Consider the following 16,291-nt stretch of genomic DNA (forward strand, 5'->3'; position numbering starts at 1 on the left):
GTTTAATCTCTTATTTATTGCTTTCTCCCTCTGTATTTGGTTATGTTAGATTTAATATACTGTTTGCTGTTACCAACTCCAATTACAAGGTAGTATTTGTCATGAGAGGAATAATCTGATGTAGAGAAGTTTGTTGTGTTTTTATGTTTTGTTTTGGGTTTTTGCTTTATACTGACCTTGGTGGCTAAGATTTAAGTTCATCTTAATGGTTTCAGGTAAATATTCTAAAGATATGTTAATATTCAAGTAACAGCTATAGTTTGGTATAGTCTTAAAAATATGAATGCCAGAGATGAATGTTGAAGCAGCAGTAACCTTGTCCCCAAAAGCCCCAGACCATCTTCCTCCTTGTTATAAATAAAGAATAGTGGCTCTTGTGGTGTATGACTAGATCTAGCCATGCCTCATTTTAAACATATGGGTGTTTTTCTTCATTTCAAGAGTAGAGTTGCTTTCTTTCCATAACAGAAGAAAATTGTATTTTGTAAATTTGATATTTCACAGTCAGTCTGTCAGAAAATTAAAAACAAGAACTGCAGTGAAGAAAAACTAACAGATGCTCTTATCACTTCCCGTTTAATACTGAATTTAATGTTTCCATATTGAAGATGAGGGGAAATTGGTGACTTGTACTAACCCCAATTGTAGTTTTTTTAAAGCTATAAATTAGCATGTTTTAAATTTTTTTATTTTTTCTTATTTCTTTTTATTTAAACAGTTTTGAATAAATTATCCAGATAAACACCTAGAAGTATAAACTATATTGATTAGTGCTTATTGACATTGTCTCATTTAAATTAATATTTTCAGCTTTTCAAACAGAAGGGAAACTATATCTTATTTTGGATTTTCTCAGGGGAGGAGATTTGTTTACACGCTTATCCAAAGAAGTAAGTAATTAAATCCCTATTTTATTCCTCCAATATACTGTAACCTATATCTGACACAAGATTCTTATTAAAGAATCAGTGACCTGGAGTTATTTTCTTATCTTTTGGCTTTGTCCTGAAAATAAGGACCTTATCTTTAGCAAGGTGAATGACTAAAGCCTTTCCATCTGTTGGCACTTCTTTCACTTATGTCAAGTAAAAAACAGTTGTAGGTGGGAAGATGCATTGAAAAGACATCTTTAAGTGATAGTACAATTTCAGTAATCCAAACATGATTTTCTATTGAAGAAAGGTACTTTCCATATAGTGGGCACTTAATAATCATGGGTATTGAATGAATGAGAGTATAACAGTTAAGTCATTAGAGTTAAATTTTACATGATATAAAAATCTTTGCTATGTCTCACATAGCACTAAACACATAAGAAATATAAATATTTGGTCAATTGAATTAATTTCAAAGCTCCTCAAAAACCAGGAGTGTAGGTTAATCCCTGGCCACATGATAGATACATAATTGATTGGATAAAGTGAAATGTAATCATATTTGCAAATTGTTTTTTAATACCAGAGGCACAGGATGAAAAATGCTTGTTTCGGTTTTATTTCTAATGCACAAAAAAACAAACTAAAAATGAGCACTAATCAAAACTTCATTTCATTTCTCTCCTTAGGTGATGTTCACAGAAGAAGATGTCAAATTCTACTTGGCTGAACTTGCACTTGCTTTAGATCATTTACATAGTCTTGGAATAATCTATAGAGACCTAAAACCAGAAAAGTAAGGATTCCTTCTGTTAAATTCAGCAATTCTCCTTAAGCTTTATAACTGTAGTAATGTATGTGGCAATTAAAAAATTGTTAAAACAGGAACAAAAAGTCAATTGATAGACTTAGTGTTTTAAGCTTAACTTTTTTTTTGTCTGTTTTTGAGAGGCAATTAGGGGTCAAGTGACTTGCCCAGGGTCACACAGCCAGTAAGTGTTAAGTGTCTGAGGCTGGATTTGAACTCAGGTCCTCCTGAATCCAGGGCCGGTGCTTTATCCACTACGCCACCTAGCTGCCCCATAAGCTTAACATTTTAAAGAATAATCATCACCAAGATAATACCTGACAATTTTAGCTTTATATAAAATTTTGATATGTGTAACTTGTGTTTTCACAAGTTTGTAGATGGGTCTCATTTTTGCAGATGAGGAAACTGAAGCTCAGAGAGATTAAGTCACTTAACAAACATTTATTAAATGGCTTCATGTATGCTCAGCACTGGGGGTACAAAGAAAAGCAAAAAGAAACTGGGTACATAAGAGTTGCATGCAGAGAAGATAAAAGATAATCTGAAAAGGGAGGCATCAGCACCTACAAGGACTTGGAAAGGCCTCCCAAGAAGGAAAACTTTAAAGGAAGCTGGTGGTTAGAGGTGGAAGAGCAGCACATTCCAAGCATGAGGCAGAGGCAGGGCCTGTGCAAAGGCCCAGATACAGGATAGGAAGTGTCATATTCAAGGAACTGCAAATAGGAATGTCAAGTTATCAGAGAGTATAAGGAAGAATATAAAGTCTAAGACAACTTAAAAAGCAGGAAGTGAAAAACAAATTTAAAAAATAAATAAGCAGGAAGTGGCTAGGTTATGTCTTCATGCTTTAAGTGCAAAAAGAAGACTTTCTATTTGATCCTCTAGATCAGAGATGTCAAGCATGTGGCCTACAGACCACATGTGGCATGTAGTCATTCCTGAATACAGCCCCAACCAGACTGACGTGTAATTGGGAAATAGTCAACAAAATAAATTAAAATACATTAAAATACAGATATTTTTAAACCAAGTCAATATGCAGGCCACAGAGATTCTTATATATGAATCAGTGGGCTCCATTTCTATTTGAGTTTGACACCACTGCTCTGAGTAATAGGGAGCCAGTGGTCCTTATTGAGATGGGGGGATGATGTGGTCAGATCTGCACTGTACCTAAATGTACTGCACTTGGTACCTAAATGAAGATGGATTGGAGTGGGAAGCAGTTAGGAGCATTAGTCAAGGAAGAACATGATAAAGACCTAAATTATGGTGGTGACTATATGAACAGAGAGAAGGGAGAATATAAGAGAAATGTTGAAAAGGTAAAAACATTTCTGCAACTAGTTAGAAATATGGGATGGTTGAGAATGATCAATTGAGGATGACCCTAAGGTTATGAGCTTGGATCTGGGAGGATGGTTATATCCTTTATAGTAACAGAAAGTTTAGAAGTAAGGAGAGTTTAAAGGAGAAAAATTAAGAGTATTGGGGAAGCTAGGTGGCACAGTGGATAGAGCACCAGCCCTGGATTAAGGAGGACCTGAGTTCAAATGTGACCTCAGACACTTGACATTTACTAGCTGTGTGGCCCTGGGCAAGTCACTTGACCCCAATTGCCTTATCAAAAAACAAAAGAAAGAAAATTTATATGTATTTTTGGACATACTGTGTCTAAGTTGTCTATAGGACTTCGAATTCTTGATTTCTAAGATAAAATTGGATAATCATGACTGTAGCTCAGAAGAGAGAATCTGGATCTTTAGATCTGGAAATCACTGAACTCATGTATGCTGATAAGATTATCACGTAAGATAACACAAACTTTCAAATAGATATTAGGGAAACTTTTCTTTTTAAAGAGGTGTTTTGAAAAGTAAATAGGGGGCAGCTAGATGGCACAGTGGATAGAGCACCAGCCCTGGAATCAGGAGTACCTGAGTTCAAATCCAGCCTCAGACACTTAACAGCTGTGTGACCCTGGGCAAGTCACTTAACCCCAATTGCCTGACTAAAAAAAAGAAAAGAAAAGTAAATAGGCACAAGTCAAACTCACCTAGAAATGCTACTACACCTAGGAGAATAAGTGAAAACAGCAAGGAGGCCAGTGTCAATGAATAGTAGGGAAATAAAGTAACTGGAAATGTGGAAGGGGACACTCACCTGCTAAACTTTTTATTCACTACATCTCAAGAAATAAAAACAAAAGGTAATCCTGTAAACTACCAACAAGACTATGGTAGGTCAAGATGTAACTTAGAGCAAAGGCAATATTTGGTAATAGAAAGATCACTGAATTAGAAAATCTTGAGTTTTGTCCCCAGTAAGATATCTGACTTTGCCTGAGGCATTTAATATGTCTAGATAATCAATTTCCTTTAAAATGAAAGGTTTGATCTATGAGTTCCCTTCCAGTGCTTATTTTCTGTAGTACCTTTTCAGAAGGTACTATTTGATCCATTTAGAAGTAATTGTATTTTATAATTTCCCGTTTTCTGTCCTCTGTATTATTTCTAGGAGAGTTTCACTTGTTTCTATTTACTTTCCAAAACACCTCTTAGTGTTTTTTTGTTTTTGTTTTTTTTTGTAAGGCAATTGGGGTTAATCGACTTGCCCAAGGTCACACAGCTAGTTAAGTTATGTCAAGTATCTGAGGCCAGATTTGAACTCAGGTCCTCCTGAATCCAGGACCAGTGCCTTATCCACTGTGCCACCTAGCTGCCCCCCCCTTTATTTTTTTAACACCTCTTAGTTTTGTTTGTTTTTTATTATTTCCATGTTATCTAATTGTGATGGGACAAAATTTGGCTTCTGGTAATAATAAACAAGGTCATATAAAATCACAGGAGACATACTTTTATTCTTCTACATTGCAATAGAAGAAAAACATTCAGGAAGAGAAAACTGTTGAATAAAATAAACATAATATATATATCTATGGTGTTTATATCTCTGTGAAGCATATTGCAGACCACTATACTTGTAGAACATAGGGCTTGTGTCATGGAACTCAGGAAAATTTGACAAGGTTCAAGAATCCAGTTGTTGTTGTAACACTTTGTCAACCTATTTGGGGTTTTCTTGGCAAAGATACTGGAGTGGTTGGTTGGCCATTTTCTTCTCATTTTACAGATAAGGAACTGAGGCAGTTAAGTGACTTGCCTAGGGTTACTCAGCTAGGAAGTGTCTGAAGCCAGATTTGAACTCAGGAAGATGAGTCTTTCTGACTCCAGACCCAGCACTCTATCCATCACACCACTTGGCTGCCCAAGAATCCTATTATAATGAACTTATATATTTCTTCTATATGGCTTTTATTACACGTACACACTCACACTGCTGATGTGGTCGGTTTTCCACTTTAGAAAAAATCACCTTGATAGCCAGTGGATGAAAAGTAGCCACCACCTTGGAGGATGGATTAGAGTAGGAAAACAATTTAGGAAGAACAGTTAGAAGGCAGTAGGAGTCGGGGAAGAAGTTGATAAATACTATAGTAGTGGCCATATGAATAGAGAGAAGCGAGTGTGTGAGTGTGTGTGTGTGTGTGTGTGCATTTGTGCATGTATGCACACACGATATATGTGTGTGTGTGCATATACAATGTATAATGTAGATCTGTGCTGTGTGTATACACATACGTATGTGCAGACATATATAAATTCAACTAAAATTCATTGATATAATAGTGGGTAGAGATTTTTGAAATCAGGACATATTTCAACCTTTGACACATTCTGGCTTTATTACTTTGCCTTTTATACATTCTGGTTTCATTGCCCTGATGCAAGTCATTTAATTTCTTAGGACCCCTCCTCTCTAAGACTAAATTGCCAAAGAGTTGTCAGTTTTCATTGGTAGAGGGAATTTCCTCATTACCCTACACTTATTAAATTAGAAATCTGAAATTTTAAAATTATTAAATCAGAACATTTTCATTATGTCAATCAGGTGTTTGTCATATGTGAAAAGAATGTCCATATTTTATTTTAGAATTTCCTTGTAATGAATGTTGCTAACTATAAATTAATACCTAAGAGTAGTGTAAATAAAATAATCTTTATTTGATTCACTACCATCATTTTATGCCGCCAGTGGTAGACCACAGGTAAAATTATTTTAAAGAATTTAGAGACCATTAGATTCATATAATAATTTATGGTTGTACCACCTTCTTTTCCAGGCTTATTCCACATATTCCTCTTCGTAAACAATGAGGTCCTCTAAAAATGACCTTATTTATTGTTCCATATTGTGATGTTTAAAATCTAAATGTCTAAAAAATCTAATATGTGGATGCTTTAAATTAGAAGCTTTAGCATCAGTCTTTGGGCATCGGGCATTTATTAAAGCAAACCAGGTATTAGAAAAAAGAGAACACGTGGAGTTAGGAAAAGGCCTATCTAGCCTAGAGTTCCAGCCTGGTCTGGTTCTTCCTCAAGTCCTCCGACACAAGCCTGCTTCAATCACAAACTCCCCTCAAACTGAGTGTGGAAGCTTTTTATAGGTCTGGAACAGAGGTGGTCCTTACACACTGCTTCAAGTTGATTGGTTGTCATCATCCAAATTCACTGGACTTGAAAGTGGTCTCAAATTGAGTTCAAAGTCCTTAGCTTCTGAAAACAATACCTTCTTAAGGGCTAGCCAGGTGTGGTTACAATCTAATTAACTTGAAGTAAGCTAATCAGCAAAATCAATCACTCATTTAATTCAATCAGTTTGGATTAATCTCCAGGTGAGCCTTTGAATATCTGCCAAAATTCCATTATTTTCTCACAATATACATAGCACTCCATTTCTTGTGTTTATCCACTTTCAGTCGTTCATGTCTAGAATTCACTCACTTTTCATCTACACCCTGTAGAATCCCGTTGTTACTTCATGGCTTGGATTAACTAGAACTTTATACATGAATCCTTTCTGGATCCTGCCTACCTGGTAATATCTTCCAATACCTTCCCCCCAAAACTGTTTTGTGTCTGTTTTGTACATGCCTATATGTACACATTTTCTCCCCTTGCTGTATGGTACACTCATTAAGGTTGAGGATTTGTTTCACTTCTATCTTTGAGTCCCCAATACCTATCACAATGCCTAGCACATAATAAGTACTTAATAAATGCTATTGGTTGGCTAATTATTGTGATGGTACATTTCACATAAATGTCATTTTTTTCTTCACATCTTAAAATAAAAAACCTCTCAGGATGGCAACAGATTATTTAAAATGTTTAAGTCCCCAAGTGACCAAATGTATTTTATTATAACATCAGTAAGTGCCAAGTACTCAGGATTCCCTCAGCATCTGTACAACTATTTTACCTTAGTCATAAGCTTCTGTTAAACTTATGCCTTTCTCAAAAACATAAATACAAGATTTTATTTTACTCCCTTTTTACAGTTATGACCTGTTAAATGAGGGCAGCTGACTTAGCTCACCTTTGGGAGAAGCTAATTGAAATATAGACAAGCAAGCATCAAGTCTCATATACCCTCTAGATCTATTTCTCACCTAAAAAGTTTCTGTTTTCTACAAGTTATATGTTCTTTTGAAAAACATCTTTGATGAGCAAGTAGGCCTACAGAGACCTCTTCATGGACTGAATATGAAAACCCAGGGTAACACCTGGGATCGTGTTTTGCACATCACTACAGATTATGTAAACTGATACAAGTTCTTTTTCTTTTCTTCACAATTTGTCAAACAATCTTGCCCCCTTTTCTTTCCAAGGAGATAGAACTGAACATTGATATAGCTGAAATCCTTCCCAAGGACACTTCATAGTGATAGTCTGGTGCTTAATAGACATACCAACATAACTTTCATTCTCTCTTTTTTTTTTTTTGGTATGTGTGTGAGGCAGTTGGGGTTAAGTGACTTGCCCAGGGTCACACAGCTAGTAAGTATCAAGTGTCTGAGGCCAGATTTGAACTCAGGTACTCCTGACTCCAGGGCCAGTGCTCTATCCACTGCGCCACCCAGCTGCCCCCATAGCTTTCATTCTCATTCTAGATTATTTTTCTCAAGATGATAAATTTTGTTTTAACTTCCATTGGTTACACACTTCATCGGAATCACTTTTGTTGCTCCTTACAGTTCTGATATTTTGTTATTAAGTTTGTATTTTATTTACTTCTAGATAGTGATATAACTTAAATAACAATCCTGTGATAAGGCTGCAGTAGAATATATTAAGGCAGAAATATTATGGCTCCAAGTAGACAGGCCCAAGAAATTAACTTCTTCCGAGAATTGCTGTAAGTGGCACATTTATTATTCAAACCTAGTTTTCTGACTCTAAATCTAGTTTTCCTTCCATTGTATGGTAGAAAGCAAATACCAAACTTTGGAGTTATTAGGGGTTGGCTTTATTCGGGGGTTTTTTTGGTGGTGGTGGTGGTGGTGGTTTGGTATTTTGCCACATAGTACTTCACTTTTTTTTTAAGCCTAGAAAATTGACTAGTCTACTGTGACTAGCAAGTAAATATCCTCATATTACTTATACATAAACTATTCCTGCATAGGCAGTTGTATTTTTTTTCTTGATTTCTCATAAAGTCATTAGCTTCCCTTTGCTCCATCCTAGTTTTTAAGGAGTTATTTTCTTCAGAGAGCTTTTGTACTTCCTTTTTTATTTGGTCAATTCGGCTTTTAAAGGCATTCTTTTCCTCATTGACTTTTTGTACCTCTTTTACCAAGCTGTTGACCTTTTTTTCATGATTTTCTTGCCTCACTGTCATTTCTCTTTCCATTTTTCCTCTACCTGGTTGTTTTTTCTCACAAAAAATAACTGTTAAATGGGGGGGGGGATACTTCCAAATTACTATAAATTTTGTTCAAAAGACATAAAATTGTTAGTACTAAGAGCCACTGGGTTAAAAATGTTTTTAGTTTTAAAGGGATTTGAGAGGTTGGAAAATTTAGAATTGAGTTAGGAAATCTCTACTAAGACAGAATGCTTAAGTTTAGACCCTCCACCTCCCTCCTCCTTTCTATGTTGTCTTCTCCATTAGACTATATACTACTTCAAAGAAAGAACTATTTTTTTCCTAACACTTAGCACATTATCTGGTGCACAGTTAGTTGCTAGTTGGCTAATATTTGCATAGTACTATTTGTGTAGAACTCTTTTTGGGTAAATAAAAAAATTTACATGTTACTTATAATCCTCATAAAATCAAGAGGTTCTACATGTCTTCATGAGTATTGGCTTCAAACTTTTTTACCCTAAGACCCTAAAGTGCATATTAATGAAGTGTGATAAACTTGAAACTTAAAGGGGACCTAAAACTATGCATTTTAGAAAATTGATGAAATCTACATGCAGCAGTGAGTGATACAATACAAAACATTCAAAACCATTTACTTCCTTTCCTCTTATCTCCATCTCCAAAGAGTATAGTCAGGAATCAGATAATGGTGATGTAGGCTGCCTCTGGAAGGTAATAATTGCCTAACAGAGTGGTTCATTGGTAGCAGATTACCCCATTGCTGCTGTGGATTGGGCTTGCTAGGGAAGGCACTAAGTCCTCTTAACTTTAAAAGTTTCCCATTTTCTGACCCTTCTATGGATTTAATTAAGAAGTTACAGTGTCTCTTTCTGAGGCTCCTTTAGGACACTTTTGTAGAGCCCTAGTAATGCTAATTTGGCAACCAGTGTCATAGAAGACGCAATAACCCATGATTGGTGAAGATTTACTCTTTGAACTAAAGTTTTGGAATCTAGTTGTAAATGACTGATGGTTGCTAATAGCATTTCCAGAGTTTCATTTGTATTTAGTGATAGCTATTTTTAAGTGTTTCTAAGTCATTCGTTTAATACTATAATTTTACTGTTGGCATTTGGTATTATTTTTTGAAAAATTATATTAGAATAATAATAGCATATATTTGTGAAGAACCTTGGCTTCCCACAAAATAATACTGTAATGGCTATAGTGCAAGAAGTTTTTTTCACCTTATAGGTGAAGAAGTTGCTTGACTACACCAGTCCAGTAAATGGTAGAGCCAAAATTCCAATTGAAGTCTTCTAATTCCAACTTCAGTGTTATTTTTCACAATACCACTCTACTTCCCCAGTCATGTTTCATGACTATTGCCTTCCAGATACAGTTTAAAGTGATGTTTTCCGCCCAATATTACCATTTATTTCTTTTTTTTTTATTAATAAAGTATTTTATTTTTTTCCGTTGCATGTAAAGATAGTTCTCAACTTTTGTTTATACAAGCTTTACAATTTCAGATTTTTCTCCCTCCCTCCCCCCTCCCCTAGACAGCAGGTAATCTGATATAGGTTTTATATATATATATATATACATTTAATAACATTAATCCTATTTCTGCATTAGTCATGCTATAAGAGAAAAAATCAGAGCAATGATGAAAAACCTCAAAATAGAAAAAAAACAGCATCAAAAACAAAAGAAATAGTATGGTTCATATTTCTGTAAATAAAGATTGTAAATTTCAGGTTTTACTACTGTATGACATTCTGTGAAGTTAGTTTAATATATTAATATGTTCTATAAGCAGGATGGTAAACGATTTTTAGACTTCTGTGTTCTCTTGCAGCATACTACTTGATGAAGAAGGCCACATCAAGTTAACAGGTAAATATCTTAATTTTATTAAAGTATTATTTCCTCAAATACAAGACCCTAGAGAACCATAAAAAATTGGAGCTGGAGGGACATACCTGGGGTCATATAGTGGGCGAATGTCTTGTGTCTGAGGCCGGGGTTTAGTGGGATCCCCCTGGGTCCAGGGGTGGTGCTTTGTCAAACACTGTGTCACCTAGCTAGGTGATGACATCTTTAGGGTTAAATTGAGGGGTGAAGGGAATGCACTGGGGGAAGGGGAAGGGCAGAGGTGAAATCCTACATGAAAGAAACAGGAAAAGGCTTATGGAGTAGGGGAAGAGATAGGAGAGGAACAGGGCAGTAAATGAATTTTATACTCATCAGAAAAGGCTCAAAGACCTTAAACTCATCAGAGCTGCCTCAAAGAGGGACTAACAGACACACCCAACTGGGTGGCATAATCTATTTAATCTGGGCAGTAAATAAGCCTAACACTCATCAGAATTGGCTCAAAGACCTCAATCTCATTAGAATTGGCTCTGGGAGGGAATAATGTACACACTCAATTGAGTGGAGTAATCTCTCTAACCCTGCAGGAAAATAGGGGAAGGGGATAGAGAGGGGCAAAAGAAGGAAGGGCAGAGTGGGGGAGGGGACAGACAGAAGCAAATCCCTTTTGAAGAGTGATAGGATGAAAGAAGATGGATAATAGAATAAATATCATGGGGAAGGGAATAGGATGGAAGGGAAACAGTTAACAATAGTAATCATGAAAAAGAGAAAAGGGGGGAAATTGTACAAAAATACTTATAGCAACTCTTGGTGGAAGCTAAGAACTGAGAATCAAGGGAATGTCCATCAATTGAGGGATGATGGAAAAAGCTGTGTTATATGATTTGTAGTGGAATGGTCTTATGCTACAGGAAATGACAAACAGGATGATCCCTGAAAAACCTGGAAAGACTAATGAACATCAATGTATAGTGAAGTGAGCAGAGCTGGGAGGACATTGTGCATAGTGACAGCAGTATTGTTCAGTGAGCAGTTGTGAATGACTTAACTACTCTCAGCAATGCAATGATCCAAGACAATCCCAAGGAACTAATGAGGAAGCTTACTATGCACCCCCATAGAAAGAAGTGATAAAAAAAGAACACTTGTAGATTGTACATATATAACCTGGTTTTGATCTTGTGGAGGGGGAAGGAAAGGAGAAAAATTTGGAACTCTAAATCTTATGAAAATGAATGTTGAAAACTACCCTTACATATAACTGGAAAATAAAATAAATGTTTGTTGCTGGGGGGGGGGGGAAGTATTATTTCCTATCCATTTTAATTGGCATTGCCTTTTTAAAGAAAATAACTGAAATAGAAAAATATATATCTAAATAGAAGATAATATAAATTGGAAATTGTTTTAAATGACAAGTTCTTTAGGAAAATAATGAAGTTGATTTTTCTAAACAGATTTTGGCCTAAGTAAAGAATCTATTGATCATGAGAAGAAGGCATATTCTTTTTGTGGAACAGTAGAATATATGGCTCCAGAAGTAGTTAATCGACGAGGTCACACACAGAGTGCAGACTGGTGGTCTTTTGGTGTCTTGATGGTAAGGTTTTGTTTATTAAATAAGAGCAAACATGTAGTATAAGCTGTTTTACATTTTGATTTCCTATATTCATAGATTTAATAGTAAATTTATTTTTATATTAGATTGAGACAAGTTAGTCCTTCCATAAAAGTTTTCCTTATTTTAACCTAAGGTAAGAGACAGTCATAAGTAAATAACAGGCTCTGTAAATAGTGCCCATAGCCAATAACCAAGAACAAACCATTGTGTTATACAATGTAAATATTTTCAACAATACTTGTTACACAGATAGAACTCTCTATCAGAAGCATATAATAAGGGAAGGAATGTGTATAATCCCAAATTTTTACTTAGACTGTCAGGAAATGGAAATTGGCCAATGAATTAGTAGCTTTTTCCTCTACTTTTACATTATTTTGTGAGGACCAGATTAAAAAAAACTTACTATTTTCTTTTGAGGACAAGCAAAGGGAGCATTTTCTTGTATTTTATTTTTTCCCCAATTTTTAAATTTAGTACTTTATCCCCATTTTCATTTAAAAACAATTTTTAACATCTATTTTTAAAACTTTGAGTTCCAAATTCTCGCCCTTCTTCTGTCATCTGGCTTTCCCCCCTTCCCCCCTATCTGGGCTGGGCTCCACTCTCACCCCAGTACAACAGACCTTTCCTGCCAACCTTCTGGATTGGTTTTTTTTTTTTTTTAGTGAGGCAATTGGGGTTAAGTGACTTTCCCAGGGTCACACAGCTAGTAAGTGTCAAGTGTCTGAGGCCGGATTTGAACTCAGGTACTCCTGACTCCAGGGCTGGTGCTCTATCCACTGCGCCACCTAGCTGCCCTCCTGCCAACCATCTAAGTTGTTTTTCACTGGAAAATTACTTCACCTTGTCCTTTTGTGGGTTCTGCTGCTCCAGAAATTTTCTTATGGCATTATTTAAAGGTATCTGGAGAGTTTGGGGGAAGAACTTGGGTGAGTTGCTACAGTTCCTCTGCCATCTTGGCTCTGCCCCCCCCTCCCCCCCCTCACTTTCTTATATTTTAAATTGATAGCCAGATATTTCTTTGGAAAAGTAATATATACATAACAAGAAAGATTAATATTCAAATTCCACTGGGATCTTGATATCTCTGCATCTTTTGGCACTCATAACTGCTACTCTCTACTGGATAGTCCCTCCCTGCTGAATTCCATGAAAACTATACTTCCCTAGTTCTTTCCTTATCATTATATTCCCTGTCTCATTCTCTTTACAACCTTTTAACATGAATGTCTGGTTTTGGCCCTCTTCTGTTCTTTTCCTTATTTATTTCTGTGGTTACAATTACTATAGGAGTTATAATACCTCACTACTGAACTCTTTTTGAGCTTCAGATTCCCATTTCCAGCTACCTGTAGAACATCTCTACCAGTTATCTAGCCCTTTAAACCCAACATGTTCAAAACCAAGTTCCTCTTAACTTTGCTATATTTCTTTGGTACTACAATTTACCCAGACTCCCAGATTTGTAACTTCATAACTTCAAACCTTTCCATGATTAATGTGGAAATATATTTAATGTAATTGTAAATATATAACTTCTATCAGATTGCTTGCCATCTTGGGGAGGGGGAAGGAAAGGAAGTGAAGGAGAAAAATTTGGAACTCAAAATCTTACCAAATAGAATGTTATGGGGCAGCTAGGTGGCGCAGTGGATAGAGCACCAGCCCTGGAGTCAGGAGTACCTGAGTTTAAAAAAATCCAGCCTCAGACACTTGACACTTACAAGCTGTGTGACCCTGGGCAAGTCACTTAACCCCAATTGCCTCACCCCTCAAAAAAAAAGAATGTTGAAAACTTCAAACATTTCCCTTACCTCTAACTCTCCAATCAATTCCCAGGTCCTTTTGATTACATCTCAACAAGATCAACCCCATTCTTCCCCCTTTCTCTCTTACCCATTGCCAGGATCTGAGTAAATGCCCTCACACTTAGGTACTTAGACCATAGAATACATATATTCCCACTGATTTACTCTCTTATCCACTCTTGGTTCATCTATAAAAGTAGAGATTTGAACAGTGTCCTCTAAAGTGTTTTCGAGCTTTAGATCTATGTTCCTATGTTTCTAGCCAGTCATCTTTCTTATGTATAGATTTGGTAATGTCATTTTTCCAGTTAAAGGTCTAGAGAGATTTTCTGTTGACTTCTAAATAAAGTTCATAGTCCTTTGCCTGACATTCCAAGCTCTTCATAATCTGGCACTACCTTTCAAGTCTTATTTAATAGTATTCCCCTCCCATATACTACATTACAGCCAAACCAGTCTACTCTCCTCCCCATCCCTGCCCTCTCATGTCTCTTTAACCCTTTGCTTATGCTGCTGCCTCCTGTGCCTAAAGTATTGTCCTTCTCCATCTTACCCATGACACCACTTGTGTTCATGAGGCATTCCCTGAATCACATCCATTTAGTAATGGCCTCTTTTATATCACACATAGTACTTTGTTTTACAGCTCTAATTCATTCACCAAATAATATTATTTATATCCTCATACTGTTTTTTGTTTTCCTAATTTTCCTTTCATGATATTTCCCTTCATGTTAGGTTTTTCTTAGTATCTTTTAAGTTGTTTTTTTTTTTTTCATTTTATTTCCTTCTAGTAGTATCCTCTGCCATAAGCCATTTCTTTTCTATAAGATTGGTTTACAAAGCACTTTTTATAAAAAGTGATTTATTATGAACTTGTACTTAACAGAAATGATTATATATACATTTGTAGTATTTTATTTTTTTAACTTCTACAGAATAACTCATATCTCTGTAGCACTTTATTTTTTAAAATTCTTCTAGCACTTTCCCCCCAATTTTCTTCCAACCTCCCTTTTGAAAAAAAAGGGAAAAACAAGACCCTTGCTATGACTATATATAGTAAAGCAAAACAAATTCACACATTAGCTGTATTTCAAGCCATTCCTCAATCACTAAATATATAAATTTTTCTGCCAAATGCTTCAAACTTCAACTAAGAAATTCTGGTTTAAATATTTCTCTAAGATAACTGGCAAATATGTACTAGTAATAGATATAATTAAATTATATTATTAATTTCCTGGTTCTTTACATTGTGGTGTTTTTAGGTTCCCTGTTTGGCATTCATCCAATTAGTTGATGCAACTAAATATTTTATTTTTGCAGTTTGAGATGCTTACTGGTACTCTACCATTTCAAGGGAAAGATCGAAAAGAAACTATGACTATGATCCTCAAGTAAGTATTCTTATGTATACTATACTATATATAAACTTTAAATATATGCTTTGTACTTCAGAGATCCATGATTTCATTGCTGTTGGCACTTCCTCCTTTGATGCCAATTGTAACTCCTCTACAATTTGTTAGTTAATCTTCAGGAGTTGTGGCCCAAAAACATATTACGCTGCAGCCAGCTTGCTCTGAGAGGTACAACTCTGATTTGAGCTACACTTGTTATAAAACAGTCAATCCAAGGGCCTGTTCACTGCGAACTCCTTGGCTGCTTTATAAGATCTACACATGTTTATGCTCCACTGGCAAGACTTTCCCGGATCCAAAGTCAAATTGAATGTCACATAATAAGACTTCAGTGAAGTTGTTGGGGGTTTTTTTGTTTTTTGGGTTTGTTTTTTTTTTGCAGGGCAATGGGGGTTAAGTGACTTGCCCAGGGTCACACAGCTAGTAAGTGTCAAGTGTCTGAGGCTGGATTTGAACTCAGGAACTCCTGAATCCAGGGCCGGTGCTTTATCCACTGCGCCACCTAGCCGCCCCTCAGTGAAGTATTTTTACTTTAATAAATGACTCAGGCTAGAAAATTTGAAATATTGAGAAAAATTCTAATTGGTGTATGAAAATTAGGAGAGGGGCAGCTGGATGGAGCAGTGGATAGAGCACTGGCCCTGGATTCAGGAAGACCTGAGTTCAAATCCAGCCTCAGACACTTGACAGTTACTAGCTGTGTGACCCTGGGCAAGTTACAACCCCAATTGCCTCACAAAAAAAAAAAATAGGAGAGAAATGAATATTGCATTCATTGTTTTGTTTTTTAGTAAGAAAAAGGTCCTTAGTTTTATAGTACTGTTAATAACAGCTAAAATTGTCCTTTCTTATTCTTTAGGGTTGATAAGAGGCAAATGGTATACAGTATATAGAAAGCTGACTTTGGAGTCATGTCCCACCTCTATCTAACTCTGGTCAAATCATTTAACATCTCAGCCCAAGTAGTTCTCTGAGATGCAGAGTGTTGTTTTGAAGTGGTAGCAGAATTTCCTTAACAAGCTATTTATATACCCTTCAATTCATAGGTCCCATCCAAAAACAAATTTGGTTTGTGGCCCCATTTTGGGGGGGGGGGTGTTTGTTTTTTTGCGGGGCAATGGGGGTTAAGTGACTTGCCCAGGGTCACACAGCTAGTA

The 16,291-nt window shown here is 36.0% G+C and overlaps 1 protein-coding gene across 3 annotated transcripts in view; it reads left to right on the forward strand.

Moving 5' to 3' along the window:
• Nucleotides 1–16,291, forward strand: part of RPS6KA3 (ribosomal protein S6 kinase A3) — a 101,394-nt gene that overhangs the window by 51,227 nt on the left and 33,876 nt on the right. For all 3 annotated transcript variants that reach the window (XM_043992375.1, XM_043992376.1, XM_043992374.1), the window contains 5 exons: nucleotides 811–890; nucleotides 1,565–1,671; nucleotides 10,259–10,296; nucleotides 11,736–11,878; nucleotides 15,040–15,110. In XM_043992375.1, coding sequence (XP_043848310.1) covers nucleotides 811–890; nucleotides 1,565–1,671; nucleotides 10,259–10,296; nucleotides 11,736–11,878; nucleotides 15,040–15,110 — 439 coding nt within the window. The remainder of the gene's footprint in view (nucleotides 1–810; nucleotides 891–1,564; nucleotides 1,672–10,258; nucleotides 10,297–11,735; nucleotides 11,879–15,039; nucleotides 15,111–16,291) is intronic.

Source organism: Dromiciops gliroides, chromosome 3, assembly GCF_019393635.1.
Source record: "Dromiciops gliroides isolate mDroGli1 chromosome 3, mDroGli1.pri, whole genome shotgun sequence".
Classification (NCBI taxonomy): domain Eukaryota; kingdom Metazoa; phylum Chordata; class Mammalia; order Microbiotheria; family Microbiotheriidae; genus Dromiciops; species Dromiciops gliroides.